We start from the raw sequence: 24,578 nt of genomic DNA, 5'->3' as shown, positions 1-24,578 counted from the left end.
CGGCCCGCCGCCGGCGGCACGGCCGGGGCTGCGGTGAGGGGGCGCGGGGCGCCGGCGGCGGGGCCTGCGGGCCTGGTCTGGGGCGGGGGGGGACGGGGCTCTGCCGGGGGAAGCCGGAGCGGCGGCGGGGCCGTTGCGGGGAGGCCCGGCGGCCTCGGACGCCGGGGCGGGGGCGGGTGCCCGGCTGAGGTGAGGGCTCCCGGGGCTGGCGGGTGTCGGTGTCCCGCTCGGATCCCCGTTCCCCCCCGCCCCGTCCCCTCGCTGCCGGGCCTCGCTCGGGGTTTACCTCGGCGGCGGCCGAAGGTGCTTCCTGGCGGTGCCGGGGCTGCCCGGTGCCGGAGCAGCCTCTTGCGCCGCTCCCCCCCCGGGGCTGCGAGCGGCCCCGCGGCCTGTGCCCGGGCCGCCGGCGGAGGTGTGCGCCGGGTGGGAAGAGCGCGATAAGAAGTACCCTCAGAGCGGTAAAACCCGGCTTTGCCGTGTATATTGCCGGCAGCAGCGCTTCCCGCTTGCTTTGCGTTGCCCCCGTCCCTTCCCTGCGGGTGCCCGTCCCGCCGCGGGGCGCTGGGCAGCGCGGCGGGGGAGCGGGCTGCTTCCCCTCCGCCAGAACCGCTGCGGGCAGCCGCAGCAAAGCCGAGCTCTGCAAACGCTCTGCAAAGGCTCTGCGCTGACCTCTGCGCGTCAGCGGGCCGCAGGGGCTGTTCTCTCCTCCGGGAGCAAGGCTGAGCTGGGAAAAACAGCCGCAAATCTGATTTTCTGTGGCTGCAGCAAGGCAAGGGGCTAGCCTAGAAACCTTGTGCCTCAGTGCAATGATTTTGCCATCGCCAGAGTTACGGGCTGGTCTGCCTTAGCGCTCTGCATAACAGTGCTTTGAAGCGGTTGCACTAATACGTGCTTTTGTAACGCTGCTGGCTTAGGGAAGTATAGGGATAGAGAGCTGACAGTATTTAATGACTTAAAAAACCCACTCCTGTGATTGAGCATGAGAGAACTTGAAGAGCGTTCATGAAAATGTCACTGAGATGGTTTTTGTTTTTAATCTTGGGCAAAATGGGGCTTGTAACAACATGGAACAAAGCTGAGAGGAGTAGTACTTAACAATAAGTAGCAGAAAATTCAAAGGTCTAGGACTGAAGTTAAAATTTAAAATAAAAAAATTAAAATACTTTTTAAAAAAACCCCTGGATTATCGTAGAAACAAAATTAATTTTACAGGTAAGGAGGCTTAACTGCTATGTTACTTTGTGTCACTGCAAGCAAACCACCAATATATGAGATTTTATTAAAAAATATTTGTGTGTGTGTATGTGTGTGTGCGTATATATATACACTTTTTTTTTTTCTGTATTGTTTTCAAGGTTATTTTTGGCCTTTTGCATGGATGGCTTCAGAGAATGCTCCAAGAACAGGGTAAGAATCTAAGGCTTTTTGGCGTACTTATGTGCTTCCATTATATAAAAAATGGACTAGATCAGTTATTCAGGGATGATGAAACTGGAAGTATGTTAAGGCCTTTAGTACAAAGAAAGCTCTAAACCTGTACATCTGAATGTTTTAGAACTTGTGACATTTACAGAAGTACAGAAAATTTTGAACAAACACTTTTGAACAAAAATACATGGGAGCAGCCTCCGTGGCCTTTTTAGGTGTAAGAAATTACATTCTATTAATTTTCAGTGCCTCGTGCTTTTCAGTGATTTGAAGAGAATTCTCAGCAACAAAATCGGAAGTTCCTCTTTTCTCTAATGTATTTATTTCTTTTCCTCAAATGGTCGTATATGGCCTTAAACTAGCATTTCGATGTATTTAGGTATATTCATTATCAGTTATCGTTTAAAACCCGAGTTGATATTTTATACAAATTTAATACTTTATATTAGTGCCAAACTGTTCCAACAAAGCTGTGTTTTTATTGCATTTTGTCAGTTTGATACTTTTAGTTTAATGGACATCTTGCTCTTTCAATGCTTGTTCATCAGTCAGAAATATGATCTCTGTAATTCTCAGCAAAGTATTTGAAGTTATAATCCCTATAATCCTTGTAAAGCAATTTTATGTGTGGTCTATTTTGAGACTGTCCTGGTTATACCAGTAATATATTTCAGTTTTCTAGTCTGTGTTCATTTAATGAATGATTTAATTAACTGATTTTGATATTTAATGTATCATTATGTTTAATTTAAACTTGCACAGCATTCTTCATAAATAATAAATAATATTTATTAAATATTAAGTCTTAATCAATAGTATAATTTCTCAGTTATACTGTTTATAGAAAGTTATACAAGTTTATCTAACCATTTGATTATGTTGTTGCACTTGGTGGATGGTTGTATGAGTAACGCAGCTTTGAGGAATATTAGGTTTGAAGAGACTGGTGTCTTTTGACTGTCTCTCCTTGCCATCTGTTGTCTGTTTCCAAGTTTAGAGCTTCTCCTTCTGCAAGAATGGTACCCTTTTTGCTTGCAAAATGACTGCCTCAGAATTGTCCCTCTAAAAAAGAAGGAAGATACAAGAGTCAAACTAAACAAGCGTTAAGCTGTGAGAACTGTTTGTCAATGGTTGTTAAATCTGATTTTATAATGGATCGGCTATCAAGCAACCTCAAAGAAACAATAAATGTCATGAAAATATAAATTTTATTAAAAACATGTCTATTATTATATTTTATTTTTAAAAATCACAAACAACAAAACCAAAACCCAACACCTTGCATTCTTCCTAGAAGTTTACTTTTTTTACCATTAGAGCTGCATAAGAGTACATGATGTAAAAGGAATGATAAAAAAAAAAAAAACCCAAGGTGGATGTAGTCTAACATTATAGAAGATTTCTGAAGTTTAACTCCAGTGCATTCAACTCTGTTAGATAGCTTCTGTTTAACTGATAGGTGTTACAGCTATTTTTTTTCCCCCCTCTTTCCAGCAAAAAACTGGAGAAAGTATCTTTTATCTTGCTAATCCAGACTTACTTCAGACCTTAGTCTTTAATAACAACTGATTGGAATCTCTGATCAGGTAAACAGGGAGATGTCTAAAAACCCAAGTTTCTGCTAAAAGTCTTGAGCTCATGATGGCTGGATGGTGATAGTGTGGCCGGGGTGGGCCTGGCCTAGATAGGCTGGCTGGGTGGTGGGTGGTTGTTTTGGTTTTTTGGTTGCCAGAAAGAAATCTTGCACTCTTCTTTTGCCTTTTTTTTGTATCACATACAGGTGAGACTGGCTCTATGGTAAGATTTTGCCTTGACGTGCCCAAGAGAATTAAGTAACATAATAGATAGTACTGTTCAGATTAATGCCACAAAAATCTGTCTTAACAGTTCTGTTGTACCAGTTGTCGCTGTGCAAAGTTCCGCCATTTATATGCTTTTAGTGTTAAACTCAACTTTACTTCTAATAATATTTTGGGGACTTAATATAATTTTTGTAAATACATTTGCAGGAATGAAGTGGAAGTCAACTGAATTCTCTTGCGTGCTACTGAGACGAAATGACATTCGTGTTTGTGGTGAATGGAAGTCATGGCAGCGTCTAACATGGGAGGGAAAGACATGAATGGACAATGTGGCGTGACTCGTTCCGATTGCAAATCTTCTGCCTGCTTATGGCAGTACTGGCTGTTGTGGTACTGGTCCATAATTTTTTTCAGTTAGAGGTAAGTGGAGCCTGTTTCTTCTCTAAGAGGGCTTGAGCAACATTATTCTTCTTTGTGAGGTTAGAATTGTGACTGACAGCGTTTAGCTACAACTCGAAATCACAGAAGATTCAGAGTGGAAGGGATGCCTGGAGGTATTTAATCCAGCGCCCTCCTCAAAGGGCTAACTTCAAAGTTAGCTTGGATTGTGCAAGGTATTGTTGAGTTGAGTTTTGACAGTCTTTAAGGGCAGTCAGGTTTCACAGCCTGCCTGGGCAGCCTGTTGCAGTGCTGCACCCCTCTCATAGGGAAGAATGTTTCTCTTATGTGCAGGTGGAAGTTCCCTCTTGTCCTTTTAGTGTGGACTTCTGACTCCAGCTCCTCTGTAACTTCCCTTTAGGTAGTGAAAGACTGCAGTTAGATCCCCTCTCGGCCTTCTCCAGAATTTAAAAAAAAAAAAAAAAAAAAAAAAAAAGTCTGGCTCCCTTAGTGTCTCCTTCCCGTCATGTACTCCAGTCCCCTAATCATCTCAGGGGTTCTTAGCTGGTCTCTCCAGCTTGACTCTGATACAGGGTGTCCACAAACCAGACACAGTGTTACAGATATGGCTTCACCAAGGTCAAATTGAGGGGAATTATCACTTTGCCTGATCAGCTGGTTATGCTCTTGTTAATTCATTGCCAAAATGCTCTGCTGTTGACACGTGGTCAGTTTGCTGTCCACCAGAATCTCTAGATCTTTTTCTGCAGAGCTGTTAGCTAGCTAGTTGACCTCCAGCCTGTACTGATGCAGCTTTTCTTTGCCTTTTCCTTTTTCCCTCTGCTGTGCCTGACTTGCATATTTCTTCATTTTATTTATCGCTTTAGTGCAGAGGTACTTTCAAACTGCATTAGTCAGTAAGCCCAGACTAAAATCAAGACAGATACAATCACCGAGGATCCGTTCCAGGGAGCCTTGGAGGCTGACCCTGCCCGTTGGCTGCCTGCCTGGCCAGACTATCCAGTGCGGCATTTGGTGGGTGAGCATAATAATGCTTAGCCTAATACCTCGTTAAATTCTAGCTATCTTCTATGCATGTTAGCCAATAAATAATTGCTTTATGTTTTTAAGTTGTGTGTATCCTGCTTGCAGAGTCTTTTTTTCTCTTGGCTAGTGATGCCCAAATGAAATGATCCAAAAGAGAGGCTGTAAAATCCCCTCTCCCTCCCCAAAAGACAGAGTTGAATTGGAAGAGGTTCAGATAAGGGCAAGGAAGATGTTTGAGAGGTCTAAAATCACAAGTGGCACAGGATCAGTAACTAAAGCATGAATGTTTGTTACCTATTCCAGTACTAGTGAAGACATTAAATAAAATCTGCAGATCCCGAATTCGAAGGAAGCAGGGGTGGTTTTTTATGGATTCCAGCAAAGCTGCAGAAGTCCTTGCAGTAAGACTGTGTAGCTGCTAAAAGCATATATTCAAAAAGTCTGGATGAATTCACAGAAGGAAAATCCAGTAGCGGGTACTAAATCTTAAAGATGTCAACCCTAGTGTTTAATAAGTCTCTAAGCCATGAAGTGCTAGAAAATGGATTAAGTCTTCAGTAGGAAGTATCGCAACGTTTGACCTGTATTCTTTTCCCACATACGTACTGTTGGAAACGACTGGAAATCAAAATACTGTGTCTGATGGACCTTTGGTTTGAGTTAGCGTGATCATTTTTGTGTAACACAGAAGGTAACTTTTCTTTTGTTGTCTCTTTCTGTGGTTTTTTTTTTGGCCTAGGATGTTGCATGAAGAACAGTTTTGATATCCTTTCTTAGAGAAAAGGCCTCTAGCAGAGCTTCGAGAATGAAATGAAAAACGCAGTATGGGTGTTCACTCTGTGCTTTTTCTTGCCACTATTCATGATAAGTATCTACGTGGCTTTGTTGGCCTTTACATATCTGATATTCCAAACTTGGTTAAGTTTTGTGTTGCTGGTAAATTTTTATGCCATAACATGCAACTCTAACCCATTTTGTTGTCTTGACTTTTCTGAATGGACCTGCTCTGGTATTTGCCTCTGCCTTTGGCATAGCTTTCCAGGCGGTCTAGTGTACGTTATCTCCGCTCGTTCTTTTCAGCCAGAGATCAAAGCCAGAAAAAGTCTTACAAAGCTTTCACCGAGTATCTGTAACCAAATCTGTTCAGGCTCTGGAAGGACAGCTTATTGTTGGTTACTGTTGAAAACATGTTTGTAAATGCATCAGACACGCTTCTCATCCCCAAATCATCTAATCTAGCTCGCTAAAGCTAAAAAGCTAAGGCAATTATCAGCTAACCCCCAGCTAGCCTCCTTGCTTTTTCTCTTTATGATTTTATGCTTTTTCATGTTGGAATCTTCCCTTTTGAATTCTTAAGCTACTAATGATACCCTCTCAACCGTCCTACCCATGTCAGAATTTTACTTTTCTTACTTTGTGTTTTAAAAAAAAAAATCAAGCTGTCCACAAAACATTTGATAGCCTGCTTATTGTTTAATTTGCTTTTTAGTAGGCAGTAAGTCCTGCCTTGAGGTCCACAGCTGACCACTGCATTATAGTACCAGAAGAAATGTATTTTTATTTTATTGTATTTTTTTTTGTAAACACAGATAAAATGTTCAATAATTTTCCACAAAGTATTAGGTTGTGGCCAAGGAGCAACATCATGCCTTTAGGATACAGGAGAATTTGTATATTTGTACCAATTGCCTTTAGAGTGAGAGAACCACTTCAGGATTGGTTGCGAGCATTCTTTTATTTAAAAGCACTTAGAAAAGAGAGTGTATGGGGCGGGGGGAAGTTTCTTGCAAGGTTGAAGGAATCGTGTGTGGAATCAAACAGCTGAAACTGAACAAAAGCACTGTGTAACAGAGTTTTTTATTCTTGCTTCTAAATTGCAGATGCCTACAAAAGATAACTGCATCATTTTATTCAAATTATTGCTGGAGCATTTGTCTGTCAGGTGATGGCTTTTTAGGATTGGCTTTGACATTTAGAGTAACTTAGCACCCACTCAGTGCTGTGAAACAGTAAAGACAGTGAACTGATCTCATGCCTGTCTTAGACAGCAAATAGGTATAAAGTACCTGGAGTGTAAAATTACTGAAAATAAGATGACTGACCTTTCAGTAATTGGTATTTGTTCAGTTTCAGATATTGTCTGCTGCATGAATTAAGACTCTTTATTGGGCAAACTGGAACTCCGCCCCCCACCGCATGCCTGTCACCTGGGAATCTCCTGCGATGTTTTCTCCTCTAACGTTAGTGACATATGCAGGTTTACAGCAATTGGTCTGAATGCACTAGGCCAAGCTAAGAGTTACAGCTGGTGGAAGATACTGGGGTTTGAGATGGAGTTCCACCTTTTCAGCAGCAATTGAAATACTCAACATTTTTAATCAGCCACCAACATTATTGCATTTAACGGAGGACAGGTGTTCATTGCAGGTCTAATCAAGTACCTTGTGACCCTTCTAGAATATCTTTGAGAGCATGATTGCCTGGGTGGGGCTATATATCTAATTTTTGCTTAGTTGGCAGTGAGAATGCTAACAGCTGAGTAGTTGAGTTGAAACTTTCATTAGTTCTCCAGAAAAGACAGCTTCCTTTTTTCCTTTTTATGACATCTTTCATGCACCAGGAACAGCTTCTGGATTTGTTTGTGCTTAATTGACATGTAATCCATTCTGTCCTGCCTGTGCTACTTGGCAGACATCCATTAAATTGCTTTATGATCACATTTGGGTTCTGGTTAACTTGAGAATGCAGCAAATAAAAAAAATAATAATGAAAAAAGACCAAATGAAAAACCCTACAAAAACTGACCCACACAAACTAAAAGAAACCCCAAACAAACCCAACAAACAAACAAACAAAACCCCTTGGGAATTGCATTCAAAATCAAGACACATTGAATGGAGTATATATGGAAATAAGCAAAGCAGGGCAAGTGTTATTCAACGTGGAGATTTTATTAAAAACTAAAAGAATCTGTGTCATAAGATAAAGGAAGAGGACTTGAGAAATCTTGAGACATGCTCTTTATCTGCCCTACTTAAAGAAATCTTACTTTATTTTGACTGCTAACTAGAGTAGAGAGCCCACAGTTCTGCATGGTCTCAGTATGACATGTTAACATACAGGAGCCAGAGAGATCTGGAAAAGCCAGAGAAAGAGAGGGTAGGGAATGGAGTGGGGACAGACTAAGCTATTAATCTGCCTCAGGGCAAGCCATGTGTATCTGTAGGTATAGGAGAGCTTGGACACTTGTTTGGAGATGAGCCTGGGAAGCACTTAAGTAAGGAAGATGGTTTGGAAAGCTTTTCTGTTCCAGTCAAGGATCTTCGGTGTACGAATTGACTCTGAAGCTTTCCCTGCCTTAACTGGAAAATGGAATCTCTGTAATATTTTCTCCTGTGAATAGCATACATGATGTAGTTTACTTTCACACGTAAGCTTACAATTATACATGGTCCTGTTTGGACTTGGGAGAGGGCTGTAAAGATGAACAAGGATGTTATAGAAAGAATGGTCCTTCAGGATGTCGAAGCAGCTCTGGTTTTACCTTCATAGAGATTTTTTTTCCCCTTGAAGACTGACTGAGGAAATATTTGTGGTATGATCTATTCTGCTTAATGGGTCATAACCTGGAGATGCTGGAGTTGAAGTGATAGTGCTTGTCTGGGACCTCAGCTGCATACAAGTGAAGAGCTTTGGCCTGGTGCTTTGCTAAAAAGGCTGTGTAGGTGGACTGCTTTAGAGACATCGAACTATGTTCTCTGCTCTGTTTTCTGAATGTATGAGTGTTGGTTTGGTGTTCTCTGTATCCTTTCCTGCTGGAAGACATACGTAGGCCCTTTGAAGACTTCAGAAAGGCTAGCTAGGACATAAACAACATCTTCTACATCTCTGACTGCATTAAAAACCCTGAATAAATGTATAGAAGGTTAAAAATAGTGATAGGTCTGTTTTTAAGGCCTTCTTAGATAGCCATCTTTCTTCTCATTTGAAAAGATTTTTTTCTTCCACATACCCCCCTTGAAGTACCAACCATTGTAGAACCAACTGAAATAAAGAAACTTTCTCTGAGAGCTTACGCTGAACACAAGAACTAATCAAAGTTGTGTATTCTCCCTCTCCACCCCTCCTTAGGAAAATGCTTAAATATTTTTGCTGACTGAGACATGGTTACTAGCTTGTTGGATGCATCAAAATATATAGGTAACTCTTAAAAATATTTCCATGCAGTATTTTCTGTTATGTATATGCATGAGCAAGTGAAAGGAAGAAGTTGTGAAGGTATCCAAAAATAGAAACTTGGCTTAATTCAAGAATGCACGTAGGCAAGCTTTAAAGTAGAACTGTGCCTGAGATTCATTCTCAGCTTTGCCTCAAATTTACTGGATTCATAAAAGTGATGTGCAGTGATACGTTGGCATTTTTGCCTGCTGTGATGGAAAACAGAAATAATTACAAATTACCTCAGATGGCCTTCAGGGAAAATTTGTTAAATCTTGTGTAGAAATGTAAAACAGAAGCAAAAGCTTTTATTGTGATAATAACATTTTGTGTATCTGTGGGTACCTGTCAATTTACATTTTATAGTGAAAATGTAACAGTTTACAATTTCAGATTTTATGGTTAACATGGGTATCAAACAGAGAAGATCCTGTGTATCCATCCTACATCTGAGTGTGCTCATTATCCTCTTACTCTTAAGCTGATCAAAACCAGCTTCTTATGTAATAGGCTTCAGAAGCCCGTGCATTTCTATTGCTTGTTAGGTTTACCTCTCTTCCAAAAAAGTACATTAAGTCTCTGTGTTGTTCAAATGACTTTAATATACTGGCAAATTCAAATAAAATGTAGCAGAGGGGAAACTGCTTAGTATGTACGTGTACTCTAGGTGATATTTCAATGGACTAAGAAAGGTTTATAACAATAAATAAGGCTTTAATGTAAGTACTGGGAATTTGGTACATTTCTGAGCAGTTAATTATGGAGGAAGTAAATGGAGAACACTAGGATATTGGTAAGTACAGTGATCTTATAAAAATTTCAAATAGCGTTGTTTTAATTTTTTAGCAATCTTTCAAATCTAAACTAGCATGTTCTCTGATGCCATGTGAATGGCACATTGTATAATTTTAATCTTTACTTGAAAAATGATTTGATGTATTTTGCTTCTTATGAAATACGAGTATGGATAAGTTCTACTATATACACCCAATAATTAAATACTCATTAACTGCTGATTTTGTGCGTATTTGAGGTGTAAGTTTGGATTTGCTGACTAGAAATCTCACAGGTAGGTCTGGGAGTCTTAGACTGTGCTATTTTTTAAATTTCCCTTATGCAAACCTGCAGAATTGTGTAATGTCTTGAAGAAGATGGTATCTCTGCAGTCATTTGCATAAAAATACAGTTTTGGACACTGATCTCAAGTCGCAGCAGAAGCCTCCTCTCTTAGTCTAGCGTTGTGTTTAACTGTTTTAATTTTTAAACTCTTGTGTGGATTAGGGGATGCTCTGGTTGTGTTTCATTTGGCTTTAGGAGAAGCTGTGTGTAGATTTTAAAATCTTAAAAATAAACAAACAAATACATTTTTTTTCCTGTTTAGTCCTAGCTTGTCCTAGACTATTTTACTTGCCCACCAGTTCATGAATTCATTGCCCCTGAAGCATTCCTTTCTTTTCTTCCATTTCTTTCAATCTGTACATTACAGGGAAACCACATTTCAGATAATTAGATAAGAAGCAATGTGAGCATGACCAGATAAATGACCACAGCTGCTACATGCAGCAGACTTCTCTAGAAGGCATGTGCAGGGGGTACATCAGATTCATCTGCAGTGTAATGTCTCAAAGAAAGCCTATTTCCTTGCACTATATTGGGCAGCTATTAGACCTCATTGTGCTCGAACACTAAAATGTTACTACGGTAAGAAAATTAAACATGAGTTACAGTTTGCTATTTAATCATACGACCTTTTGTAATTTTTTTCACACTACTGATATTTACAGAATACACTAGTAGCCAAAATACTGCTGCAGAAAATATTGCACCTGATTTATATAAAAGCCTCTTTGCCAGAGCAGGGTAACCACAGGTTGCCCACCTGTTTCCTTAGAAAGCCCACAGCCAAAGTAATAGATTTGTGTCTTCTCGTGAAGTCGCTTCATTTGGTCAGCTTCAAAGCTCTGTAAAGCAAACCCCGGTTCTTGGGATCGTTTCCTGACAAAGCATCTGTTATTCATAGTGTTTCATTTAATAGCACGGTTTCAGGTAATCTTTTTCTTCCCCAGCACCTGGATGATGACACAGTTTCAGGATCAAATTGGATAACAGAAAACGATGTCCAGCATTCTCTTTCACAGACAACCAAAACTACCAGGAAGCCTTACTGTGGTTATAAGCAGCAGATTTTGTCCAAAAGAGAACAAGCGGAACAGGAGTCATTGCTCGCTGCGATACAGTGGCCAAAACCCTCTGATGGCAAAATTGCCTTTGTACAAAGCACTGATCCTGCACGTAGTGACTTTGTGATTGTGAAACCCCGTGGGTTCTTCAAGGTGGGTGATCAGTTAGAGGTGCTTGTTCGTATGAAGGATTTCCAAGGAAAACCCAAGCAGTATGGTGGCGACTATCTACAGGCACGAATTCACTCTCCTCTGCTGAAAGCTGGAGCAACAGGAAGGATTGTAGATTGCCGTAATGGCCTTTACAAAGTCTTCTTTACCTTGCTTTGGCCAGGAGAGATCAAAGTTTCTGTGTCACTTGTCCATCCAAGTGAAGCAGTCCAAGTCCTCCTGCGTTTACGAGAAGAAAGGCCAGACAGGGTCTATTTCAAAAGCTCATTCAAGTCTGGGAGGTATTCGGAGACCACTGAGTGCAATGTTTGCTTGTCTGGAGATCTCCCTGTGTGTAACTTCACAGATCTCTACACGGGTGAGCCATGGTTCTGTTATAAGCCTCGAAAACTGCCCTGTGCCAGCCGAATCAGCCATGCCAAGGGTGGATATCAAAAAGGTCTTCTGACACAAGAGGAAAGCCTCTTTTTCCAAAGGTATGTATGTTGTTGAATTTATATATACTCAGTCAAGTAATTTTTTTTAAGGACAAACTCTGGGATATTGGTGAAATATGACAGATTGCCTTAGAAGAGGTGTGTATCGGCAGGAGCAGGTGTTTGGTGCGAGTTGTTGAATATTTTCTTCCCCTCCATTCAGCCATGCAAGAACACAGTGATCTTAAACTAAAGAAACTTGGAGTGTAGTTCTCTCTGTGCTTTGAATTCAACCCTGGTTCACCTGCTCAATTTCACAAGAGCATGCTGTCTAAATCTGGTGGTGTTTTGGGGCAGTGTTTGCTTATTTTTAATTTCCACACCTACGCTTGCAATATCAATAACAATGGTTTGAGATGTATTTTTGGCCAAGTCTGAACTACCTAAAAAGGTCCAGGTTTTAGGCTTATTTTTACACAAAATACCAGTTGCTTTTATCCTCAGTAAAAGTCATCTTATATGTCATGCAATGTGTTCTTTGTTGCTCAGTAGGACTTTCAAATCTTAGCAATAATTTTAAGCCAGTCATGAAGAAAACACCTGGTAGAACAAACTGCTGAGCAATACCTGTGCAAATGGAAATGATCTGTGTGTGTTATATCAAGTGTCAAACTAATTTAGTTTCACAGTCATGTTTTTCTTCCGCATTCAACATTTAAAAAAAAAACAACACACCTCTTAGTGCATGGGTAGACATGATAGAACTGTTTCTGTGTATACCCTCAGCTGAAATTAGACAAAGTTAGCTACTGTGTTGTGTCAGAATTGTGGTTGAAGGCTACTGCCTTGCTCTCCAAAAAAGGTGTTGAAGGAAAGTGTTTCAGCAGTATGTCCACTTGAGGCTTAAATTGGGAAAGATTTTAGAGCAGCTCCAAATAGTTTAATTAGGAAAGGGTGTGTGCATGTTTGTAACTGAAGACCAGAAATCAAAAGTAAATATCAGTGGAATTGTTTTTGGCTATTCCTTATCAAGTTTGTCAGTGGGTCTTTTGACTTTCTGTGCCTCAGGCAGTTCACCTGTAAAATATGGCTGATATTGATGGGTAATGTTTCCAAATGGGAGTGGGAATTTGTTTGTTTGTTTGTTTCATTCAGCTCTGAGATCTTTGACTGAAATGGCTTATAGAAATGCCAAATAATTTATTTCTAAAATAGAGAAAAACATTAGACAGGGATTCTCTTCAAAACAGCAACAAAAGACAGAACAAGAGCTTAGTATTAAATCTCCGCATCTGTCACAGCTGTACAATAGTGATATGTGTCCAGCACAAATGATCAGAATTCATTGATGTCCACCAGCGAATACTTCTGAGGTCTCTTGGCGTTCTGGGGGATGAGCTTTATTTCTGTATTCAGCAAATTGCTCTCCTACTGGATGACCTTATTGCTGGAGATCTCTGAAGTTGGTTGGACATCGGCTGGTCCTACCATCTCCCCCAGAGGCAGGACACACCACCGCTAGCCTAGTCCAGATTGAGAACTGCAGGCGGTGGTGGCGCTGGACTGCCGCAAGCTCCGCTGCGTACGGCGAAGCAGGCTGTGGGATTTCGGGGGCTGAAGGCGATGTTAAGCACCTACAGCGAGCCAGCCGCTCTGGGAGCTGCTGCTGCAGCATACCTTTCAGTGGTTTGTCTCCTGGCAGTGGTACATGTTCCACAAGCTGGGAACTTCCCATCTTTGTGGTAAATCCCCTAAAGCTTCTTGCAGACCTGTGATAGCTTGATACCTTTATCTAGATTTGTGCCAGTAAAAGGGTGCGCAAGACTTGTGTCCTAATTCTACAAAATTTTGAATTCTGACTGAGAACAGTGGTAGTGGTCTCAAGGAAATTAATACGGAATTAATTCAGCTATAGGAAGTAGAGTAAACTTAAAGTAAAAAATTCTTATTGTGAGTCCTGTGTGCTTATTTGAAATGAGTTAAGAAAAAATGAGATTAATATTACCTTCAAATTTTACAGCCTTACTATATTATTGTTACTAATTTCTGTTCAAGCAATGTGAATATCAAAAGGCCGATACTCTCCAGTGGACCTGACTCAGTGATTGTAAAGCCCAAGGCATTTACAGGTAAAGTGAACTTTATAAGATTCTTGTTTGAAATTCATAATTAAATTTATAAAAAGAACAACAGCATGAGGTAATAATTGGTTGGTTTGTTTACATAGCATGGAATAGAAATTAACTTCTAAATTTGTATTGAGAAGATGAAGGCTTTTGGGTGTTACTGTAATATAAGTTCAGTACTAATAACACAATTGTCTAAAATTACATACATAAATGGGATTTTTAGCAAAAAATAATTAAAAAAAAAAGTTTGTTCTCTTTCCAGAAGCGTCTTTTTTCTAGCATTTACTCAGAGATGTAAAATGTCTTACAGTAACTGCTCACCAAAGTCTCAAGTTAATCTAGCAAAACCAGCTGTGTGGTGTTTCTTAATTTCTTTCTTTGTTAAGAATTTTATCTAACAGATTTTGAAAATTTGCATTTAAGTATTGCTATGATTTTTGTTACCCCAGGGTGTCAGAACCTACAGTTGTGGACCAGAACCTAATTGTTCCGTACCCTGTCTAAAAACAGAACAAAAGGACAGTCCGTACTAAGTTAAGCTTAGAGGTTTTATCCATATCCACGTGCACGCTTTTTGTGCCTCTCAAAAGCCTGCATAAAATGTGATACACAGCGAATTACTTCTTAATTGAAAGCTTTTCTAGATGTTTTTTCTGTAAGGTTGTAGGAGACTTTAAAGGTAGAGTTCCTGACCTGAGCAATAAGGTCTTACCAGAAAACAGCCTACAGCATTTCTTGCTTTTAGTTTTGCTGTTCACTGAAAAAACAGAGTGCTGCTGTTAGGCCAGTAGCACTTTCCCCCCTTTCTTTCTCCCCATCCTTTAGATGACATATTTCCTCGCGGAAACTGCTGCAAATTTGAAATTCGATTATATTGCCCTTCTTTCAGGAGTTACAGATGATCAAAGCCTGCCTGCATTTCCTGAGGATTAATGCTGGGTTAGAAAGCGTTGATAGGAGTAGCACAGTATTCCTCAGGGAAATTCCTTTGATGAAGAACAGTCTCTGAATAAATAAACTTAATACATTGGTATAATGATTGTGGATCTATGGATTTGTTAGGATTGATGGCATGCTTAAATTTATTGCTCTGCTGTTGTTAGTTTTGCACGTACCTTTCTGTTTCGGGGTAAATGTAGATCAAGTTGATTTTTAAAACTTTCTTTTTCTGAAATACAAGCTTTTATTTGTATTCTTAGTTTGTAACTATTCAGAATGGAGCTTTCACTCTCTTCTATAAAATCCAAAATAAATGACTTTCTGAATTCTGGAGCAAAATTGGTATGATTTGAAATGCTGGTGTTAGGTTTAGTGTGAGGCACCAAAAAGTTGTTCTAGTACCATTTTTATGTGTGTGTATATATATATGTATGTTTGTGTGTGTGTGTAGTCTAAGAATCAATTTAAAAGGTAACAAATAGAAATATTTTTACATCAAAACTTAAGAAACAAATGAAGTTGTGAATTCACATTATGAATTGGTCTTTAATTATAGGACCACATAAAGGGTTTCTTTCCTTTTCTTTGTAGGATTCCTGTTTCATACATATTGGATGACTCAATATTACTAGTTGGGTTTTTTTCTCTTCCTTCATTGTCCCTGTTGCCTGATTTAAAGAATCATCCAAAGATAAAATTTTCTAATGGCTTTTTCAGTGGTACTCATGATTATAATCTTAGTGTTATACCAACATAATAGTAGTCTGCATTTTACAGTGTCCCTGTGAGGTCTAAGGCGGTTAACATCTTCTAATGCAAGACTCAGAGAATATTGTATAGAAACAGCAAGACCAAAAATGCCTATTAGGAATGGGTGTTTAAAGATGCTTACGGCCTGATTTTTTGAGTGTTTAGATTTTGGCTACACCTGTGTTATAACGAAGCATCTACCAGGGGATGCTTCTGGGCACTGGAATTCCACTGCCTGTACCTTTCCATAGTTAGAGCAGTCCCTGACATGATTTTGGCCGTGGCAATGTGTGCTTTCCCAAACAGCTGCAAGTTAGGACAGGGCAGGGACTGTTCTTAACAGGTAGTCTCCACGCCAAGGTGGGTAAAAGTGTTTAAAGAGCTGGACGTGGCTGCTCCACGTGGCTGGCGTTGGTGCCAGGGAACACCTCCGTGCTGGTCAGTTTAGGTATTTGAGTACACACGTGGTAAAGGAAGAACGCGTAACGACCTCACGGAAGTTTGAGGTGCGAGTGTCGCACGCGATACTAAGAGAAATATGGCAACGTTTGACTGACGTAACCAGGAGATTGCAGCTTCTCTTCCTGTAATCGCTGGCGCTTGCTTGCAAGCTGTCGTCCAACTTGGGCCAGTCAAATGGGCGTCCTCCAGAGCAGCGCTTCCCTGCCGTCGTCTGGTAACTCCGCAGGGGGCCGCCTGTCCGGGCAGTAGAAGGGGAAGGGGCTAGGTAGCAGAGAGACAGTATGAAATCCACGGAATTAGAGACCCTGGTAGCTGATCCATTCAAAGGGCGCATACAGAATTCTTGGTCGTAGCTTTAATTCTGGCGTTTCCTACTTTTGGAGTCCTTGTCGTTCAGACTTCATCTAGCACGCGTGGTTGGAACAGGAGTGTCAGTGTGCGTGTTATTCCATAGGCGGGTTGGTTTGTTTTTTGGGTTTTTTTGGATTTTTGTTTGGTTGGTTGGTGTTTTTAAGCCAACGGGAGCGGTGTCAGGTTGTCACCTCGGGCTGGGGGGGGGGCGGAGCGGAGCGGCCCCGCTGTGTGCGGGCAGGCCGCTAGGGGGCGGCAGCGCGCTGCGGCGGGGCCGGGGCCGGGGCCGGGGCCGGGGCCGGGGCCGGGGCCGGGGCCGGGGCCGGGGCCGGGGCCGGGGCCGGGGGGTCCCGCCCGGCTGCAGGGGGAAGGGGAAGGGGAAGGTGCCCTGCCCATCGTTCTGCCTGCGCTCCTGCACCTTTTGCAAGCACCCACCATTGAGCATTTCTGTCTAAGCGTGAAAGATGTCAGGTACTTACTGTTTTTTACTTTATCATCAGAGATACCATTTAATTTAAGCCAAGTTAAGCTATAATTGTTCAGCCAACTCTGCAGGTAGTTTCAGGTTTTGCTGCAGAAGTAGGAGGTGAAATCCTTGGGCTTGCAGAATTGTGATGCATCAAGCTTTTTAATCTACACAGTACATCATACTCTTCCGCTTTAAACCAGGGGAGGTCTGTCACTGGCTATTATGTCCACGAAGATTACAGAACCTGGTATTGTTGTATGTTAATTTCAAAGAATTCTTCTCTTCCAGATTCAAGCAGTATGGACAGAGCTGAAGATCCCACAGTTTCCCCTTCTGGTTATTATTATGAAGACCAGTGGAGATCCAGAACACACTGGATCCATCGTTTCAACAAGTCAGATGATATAACCAAGTGCTTACAAGGAAAAGTAATCCACTTGTTCGGAGACTCTACAATAAGGCAGTGGTTTGAATATCTGACAGCATTTGTTCCAGGTGATTTTTTTTTTTTTTTTTATTATTTTTTTTCTTAAAGACCTTTGCAAAGCTTTTTTTCTCACATCTCAGACACAGAGTTGATCTTAGTGAGTGACAGTGACAAAACAAAGGAAGAGGAAAGACAAAACATCATCGGAAGTGCTGGCAGAAAGGCAGTTAGTCAAATGTTTGAGCAGACACTGGAAACATGTAGGCCTTGGAAACAGGGCCACAAGGTATCGGCAAAGTTGTCCTTGTAAAGTGTTTCACTAATGAGGGCTGCTGCTGTGAGTTAAGGCGGCCACCCGGGGGCACAGCAGAAGTCACCTAGGGTGTTAGGGTGCCTGCGTAAGGCCTTGCAGCATCCCAGTCACACAAGTTGTTTCGGAACGAAGTAGCAAATGACTTCTGTTACTGTTGATTGGGTTTGGATGCTTTCTTATATTTCCCTTATTTTAACTTAAATAACAGAATTTCAGTAGCCAATTAGATATTCCTCCCTTTCCCCTAAAGCAGTGAAGTTGTGTTGGAACACAGATTTTGAGCTTATTGCCTACATGTTGAAGTCATCTTTAAATTTAATGGAGTCTTAAAGTTGCCAGAAGGGTTCCCATGAGCACTGGATTCGTAGGGCAGCAATGACTGAATGAGTCTATTTGGAAAATTTCTTTTTTACGAGAGAGAAGAAAATTGTTTGGGAAACTTGGAAAAGGCATTGACAGCCTTGTGAAGTTGAAGTGTGCTGTCTTGCAAATTTCAACGCCCACAAACTCCAGTCTGAAATATGCAGCTAGCACATGTACGACGCTCATCTTCTGTTTCATTTTAGAGTTCTTAGAATTATGTTCAGATTTCCTTATCTACTGCTACTTTTGCCTTGTGGTCCTAGTATCTTGTCAATAGCGTTAATCTCTTATGCCGTCTTTCACTAATGCTTGCTCTTGGGTTTTCAGATCTAGTGGAATTTAACCTGGGGAGTCCTAAGAACGTGGGCCCTTTCATGTCTGTGGACCTGAAGCACAATATCCTACTGAAGTTCCGCTGTCACGGGCCACCCATTCGCTTTTCAACAGTCTTTAGCAGTGAACTGCGCTACATTGCCAATGAACTGAATGGCATAGTAGGTGGGAGAAACACGGTGATAGCCATAACTATATGGTCCCACTTCAGCACTTTCCCTGTGGAAGTGTATATCCGGCGGCTGAGGAACATTCGGAGATCAATTATTCAACTGCTGGATCGCAGCCCCAAGACTTTAATCATCATTAGAACTGCTAATGTTCAGGAGCTTGGGCCAGAAGTGAGCCTCTTTAACAGTGACTGGTATTCCTTTCAGCTTGATTCTGTCATGAGGAAAATGTTCTCAGGAATTGCTGTGCACTTTGTGGATGCTTGGGAGATGTCTCTGGCTCATTACTTGCCACATAACTTGCACCCAAAAGAAGTCATTGTTAAGAATCAGATAGATGCATTTTTATCTTACGTGTGCCCTCTGCAAACTTAGCACCAGTGGGTATCCGTATGTTGTCTTCTGCTGTAGCCGAAGTAAAGTTGCTCTTTGGAGCTATGGAATTATGCTGGATGGTATGGAAGAACTCTGGTTGTTGTACTTGCATGCAGTATAAGCGGGGTGGCCTTAACTCTGGGTAGCTGTGAAGGGTGGTAAAGAGGAGTTGACCGTTCAGGCCATATATTCCTGCGAGGTTGATTCTTTTCAACCTTATTCATATCTGAGAGTATTAGAGAGCACCTTAAATTACATTGACAGAATTCAATAAGAAATTATGTGGGTTATTAGCTTTACTAGTTGTCTGCACCGTATGCTTAATTTAATCCATATGACACTGATTCTGTTGCCAGGGTTTTGCTGCTCAGAACTGTGTGTGAAACCTCGGAAAGATTTGGGGAGCGGTCTGTCTCTCAGTGTTCCAGAGTTTGAGGGACATCCCCTCCAGTTGTGTGTCAAAGAAGCACAGTGTCTGCTCTATTTTCAAAGTCCTAATTAGAAATATGAAGGGAGTGTACCAAGATTACTAATATCAATCAAAGAAGCACAATCAAAATATCTGTAATATTAATATTCATCAAGAATTGGCTGAAATTTAATAGAGCACACTAGTTAGGCACCCTTGGTGTTTACAAATGGCTGCTAAATAATGTAAATAGCCAGTATTTTAGTTTGGTTTCCAGTATTGCTGAATCTCTTCTGAGCTTTGATACACGGTCTACTTCTTGATTTATCTGTAATGGAGAAATGTGTATATTATGACTTCAGTGAAGACACTGTCTCAGGCAGTTTCTGCAGGTTCAAGTTGCAGGCTCGCCTACTTGAAGCTTGAAGTGTTTACTAATGGGAGTATTTCCCTTCCCTGTAAGATGAAGCTATTCCGTTATGCTCCTGCAAAGCTGGGCTTCTGGTACTTACTGGTGGACATCGTTCATACATTGTGTCTGTACGGAGAAGCCAAGTGACCTGAGTGCACTTGACGATGCTTGGCCATGGGTACCAGTAACTGGCACACACTAGCGCCAAGGCCATGCGGTGATGCCCCTTCTGTGTTTGGCAGTTTTATCATTTAGTCATGAGCTTCGCTGCTGCCAATATAAAAGGTCAAAAAAATCGCACCCAAAAGCCAAATGCACACAGGGTTGCCCCTCGTGCAGGTGCTTGGTAAATATTTGCGGGTTTGCTGGTGTGAAAGCTGGTGGCTCTTGGGCCTCTTGGCGCGGTGTTTTCTGCTGCTTACTTGATTGAGCCTGTCTACAGTTTTAACTAGTAGTGCTTTGAAAACAGAGTTTTGATTAAATTCAGCCCCCGAATTAAACAGCAGAGAAGCGTTCCATGTTGTCTTATTTCTGGTCCCACTCGGGCCAAAGGTAGTCTTTACCGGTGGCTTTACTGAGAAATGTGTCAGAACAGTAGTGGAGTGCTTCTGAAGCAGCTCATCGTGCTTAAGGAGGATACAAAAGATGAGTCTTCGTGAGCAAACTGAGAAGATGAATAAGGCAAATTGGTAGGTTGCAGAGAGTGGAATAATTGAGATGTCTTCCTATTTGAAATGGTTTACTCTTTGCCGGGTTTGCTATGTTAGGAAGATTGTGCTCTTATTGCTGGAGCCCCAGGAGAGCTAATGCTACCAGCTAGAGGAACAGTGGGGTTTGTCTTGTTCATTATAAAGGACAACTGAGAACGGTTTTAAAAACAAATGTAACTGCTTTTAGCATGTAAAAGTCGTCAGTAGCATCCATCTATAAATGTAACAACTTTAAAATGTTTAAAAATGACTGGAGGAGTCGCATACACTGAAATAGCATTTATTCTTAGCTTTTCAAATCAGGATTAAGGAGGTTCAGTTTGCTAGTTCCTTCTGACTACTGCCTCATATAGTACCTGTCCATACATTAGCTTTAGGTAACTATTTCTTGCTTTAATATGTTAATGGCAAGTTATCCTCTGCTAAAAAGAGACCACACCGATTCAGGTCTGGGAAGGTAAACCACCACAATGCAAAATGACCTTTCATCTTTTCCAGGTGTGTTTTTTAAAATAGGTAGAGTATAAGGCTTTCATCCTGAAAACAAATCTATCCAAATAAGGCTAATGAAAATAAGACTTCAAACTTTTACTTTGAAGGAAGCTACTTAATTTGTGGACTAACCATTTAGTTTTCCTCATAAAGCCTTATCATGTGTGAAAGTGTTGTGGCGGCGTGTTTCTTGTGCTCACCGCTGCTCTTCAACAGCAACTTTATATCGCTCTTAGCTACCAGGAACAGATAAAGAGGAACAAATTTTTTTTTAATGTTTTGATAATTGAGGGAAAGAGAATGGGACTGCTATTAGCAAAGATGTCTAATCACCTTCTGGTAGAATATCTCCCTTTTAGATTAATTAGATTAATTTTTTAATAGCAGATGAACTAACTTTTAGGGCGTGAACTTGAGGGAAATTGCCAGTTAATTTGGAATGAGGACCAATATTTCATTTCTTTGGGCTCTGGAATAGACAGGGAGGAACTGAGGAGTTACTCATGTTCTAAGATGAAGACTGGGGACATTATGCTTCTCTATGTCATTCAGTTGAACTATAAATGAGTTGGCATTTCTATTCTCATCTTGTTACCAGTCGCACCAGTTGTGTATGTACCGTCTATAGAAACATGGAAGCAATAAAATATTTTTAAAATCAGTTTCTTTAAACCTTTAAGCTTCTAAATGGATTTTAATGGGGATTTAAGAGGTTGGTTATTTTTCAAGTTCCTTAATCTGAAACAGGACTGGAAAGGAATTGCTCAGTTAAGTATCTTTCTTTACACATCAAAGTTTATTTCATGAGATTTTTCAAAGCCCTGTCTTCCTTTTCTTTCCATTTTACTCACTTGAAGGGAAGAAATTGTATTATTTTTGATATTTTCATTCCTGTCCTGAGCCTTTTGATTATTAACCTTTCAATACAGAGATTTTTTTTTCTTTTAAATTTCTTTATTCCAAATCCAGCTTACTCAAATCCCAGTGAAAAATATTGTATTTTTGTGGTGTTTATCAGAAGATTTCAGAGCATTTTATTTATAAAATGAGTAAACTTCCTTTTACAGATTAGACTGATCCACAATGATTTTTCTGCTCCTGATATTTTGAGAATCTTGTTTCTCATATACGCCATTTTAGGCTGATCTCTTCATTCTAGAAATTTAGGGAAAACGTTAGTTGAACTGGTGATGAAAGTGAGGATAAAAAGCAGAAGTTTCCATTACTTTTTTTCAAGTTTTCAGTTGCTTCTAATTTTATTTGCTCTGCAGCACTATTGCAGTTCTCCTTTACAAGACTGAAATTATCGGTTTTCATTGTTTTACTTGTTAGAGGTAAGCATTTAAAAATGAGAACTTTGCTTACTAGAAGGGTATGTATGATTTTTTATGTGCTACAGTTGACACTTGCCACGTACATGCGACAAAAACAAAGATTTGATGTCGTCTGCGGGGAAGGATAGGGGTCCTGGAGTTTTGCTTCGGTTTTGTTGCAGAAGTGTGGGTTAAAACATCATTCCACTCCTGATAGTTTAAGTAACAGCAAAATTGTTCAATCGCAAATGCGTATTTAATTTATAAAGTCCTTACTTGTTAAGTCTAGATCACTTCTTCATGCTTAGTTTCTACTCTTATATTTAGGCTGCTTGGAAGGCCCTTGTGACCTGTTGGTAGCAGTAAAGGACTCTGTGTATTAGAAAAAGAGCTTGTTTTCAAAAGTTTTTTTTTCTATTACATGTTTCTCCTATATTCTTGAATTGCTTACAATACAAAGACGACTCCAATGTCTCAAAGAATAAAAAGTTCCTAATAAAGAGGGCAAGTTTACTTAAAACTGTTTCATCTGATTTAGTCTCAGTTTATCTTGTTTGCCGTAACCTCACATACTTTCTGTTTTTATAGTTGCGTAGTAGTTCCCTTAGTTTTACCTATTACATTTTGTGCTGTGTGTTGGGTAGAAGTTTCACACTATGGTTTGTAGATTAAAATCACTTCAAAAAGTGATTTTTTTTTTTTTTTTTTTAAATTCCCCCCCCCCCCCCCCCCGATGATGTGTATTTGGAGGGGAGTGATCTGTGCAAGCAGCACAAGCCGGGGACGAGACCTGGTGCCGAAGCACGCTGATGTTTCCTGTTGTCGGTGCATCAGGCCTGACACATCAAAGCTCGTACATAATCTCGGCTTCCTTCCTTGAGGGCTTTTGCAGCCCAGCTGGCCAACAGGAAAGCCTTAAGCCACTCCATTTAAAAAAGCAGTGCGAAGAACAGAAGAGACGCAGCGTGGGCATTGCTTCTCTAGCTTATGAACGGTTTTTACTTTTAAGTAATGGAAGAAAACCGGAGGAGAGATGTGTTCTGTAAGTCCGTCAGGGCGTTCAAGGGCCGTAGGGCATCCGCACAGCGCGGAGCGGGCAGCCTCTGGGCTGGTGGAGGGCCAGGCTGAGGAGCTGGGGGACAGCTACAGGGCTGCCTCGGGGTGAGGCTGCAGGATTGCAGCTGGGAAGGAAGGAAGCAGGGTGCGTTGCCCTGTGTGCTGTTTTCCTACATGTCTAGCCAAAAATAGCCTGTTTGACTCAGAAAAATCCCTGAACTACAAATTCCTGGAAACTAGAAGAGAGTGTACTGAGGCAGTATTGCTGAGTGTTTGCTCTGTTCTTCTGTTCCCCCTCTCATCCGATGGTGACGGCTGAAGGAGGCAGGGGGCAATGGCCGGCAGGGTGATCTAGGGTGCTGCTCTTATGTTCCTCCAAAACGAAGAGTTCACGTCCCAGCCTGCTCTCGCCAATGCCGCCTGACAGCCACGAGGTAACGGGGCAAAGGCAAAGTGCCTTATTCCCAGCATTTTGCTTTGGAAACTGAAAGTGAAGTGTACTGCCATCATGCCCCAGCTATGTCAGCCTTCACTTAGCCAAAAATGGAGGAGAGAGGCTGCAAAGCATGAGCTGCTTTTCAGTGTGGTGTGAGGTCAGGCCCCAGGCACGCTTAGAGGGGAAATGGGAGTGAGGAGCAGGAAAGAGAGGGGAAGCAAAAAGGGTAGGATGGGGTGGAAGGAAGGACAGCGTGCAAAGGTCTTGCTCTGTGACACCAGGGAGAGGAAGAAGGCTGGGGATGTGGTCATGTGGAGGTTTCCAAAGGCAGTATCAGTCATGTGGGACAGAGTCACTCCTCCCATATAGCACGCTGAAATCTGCATACATGTATTTCTCCAAACGTGTCGAAAAAGGAACAGTTCTTCCCACCCAGGCTGCTCACCCACCTCTTCCTCTGCTCCCTCCCCGACAGCAATGACATAGCAATCATATGCTAGGTTCTGTTCCAGACTTTCTGCTTACAGTCGGTTTGCAGCCATGTATATTGGGTTTCCATGTGTTTGTAGACGTGACAGATATCATAGGTGGGGAACTTTTAAAAACAAAACCAAAGCATTTATAACCAGAATAAGGACCAGTGCACAGGCAGGCTTTCATCCTGTGTCGTGTGCTCCTCAGAGCCTGCGGTGGCTCAGAGAAGGCACGTAACTTGCCTGAGATGGCACAGGTGCTCGGCAGGGAAGGGGCTTGAGCCTCACGCCGCCAGACAGAGGGACACGAGGCTCGCCGGGGCTGGCGAAGAGCCGAGACTGCCTGGTTTCTTACCTGGTTGGAATGGGGCTTCTTGTGCTCATCCCATGGTTTAGCGCTGCATCCCCAATTAGCAAGGTATTACGTTACTTCTAACAGTAGCTGTCTTACTTACAAGCAGGACCAATGTATTTGAAATCGAGGAAAAAATGTTTTATTATCTCCCTGAATCTAGATATTTAGGTCTTTCCTGAAATGTTAATTTGCCGCGGTGCT

At 41.4% G+C, this 24,578-nt stretch overlaps 1 protein-coding gene across 1 annotated transcript; it reads left to right on the top strand.

Annotated features, from left to right (window-relative positions):
• On the top strand, positions 1-22,534 carry NXPE3 (neurexophilin and PC-esterase domain family member 3). Its single transcript, XM_082304101.1, has 7 exons — positions 1-33; positions 1,356-1,407; positions 3,438-3,650; positions 10,940-11,700; positions 13,696-13,769; positions 17,029-17,235; positions 18,171-22,534. Exons 3-7 carry the CDS (start codon positions 3,558-3,560, stop codon positions 18,719-18,721), a joined length of 1,686 nt encoding a protein of 561 aa, XP_082160227.1. The 5' UTR covers positions 1-33; positions 1,356-1,407; positions 3,438-3,557; the 3' UTR covers positions 18,722-22,534.
• The last annotated feature ends 2,044 nt before the right edge of the window (positions 22,535-24,578 follow it).

This window comes from Platalea leucorodia (genome assembly GCF_965183815.1).
Source record: "Platalea leucorodia genome assembly, chromosome: 2".
Lineage (NCBI taxonomy): Eukaryota > Metazoa > Chordata > Aves > Pelecaniformes > Threskiornithidae > Platalea > Platalea leucorodia.
Note: the sequence above shows the minus strand (reverse complement) of the source record. Positions and strands in the feature narration are given on the sequence as shown.

What these genes read in the sequence shown, in the direction of transcription:
- NXPE3 (XM_082304101.1), top strand. Translation starts at nt 3,558, where the DNA reads ATGTGGCGTGACTCGTTCCGATTGCAAATCTTCTGCCTGCTTATGGCA. An exon ending in ATAATTTTTTTCAGTTAGAG is followed by an intron (nt 3,651 to 10,939) that starts GTAAGTGGAGCC and finishes TTTCTTCCCCAG; the next exon opens with CACCTGGATGATGACACAGT. An exon ending in TCTGACAGCATTTGTTCCAG is followed by an intron (nt 17,236 to 18,170) that starts GTGATTTTTTTT and finishes TTGGGTTTTCAG; the next exon opens with ATCTAGTGGAATTTAACCTG.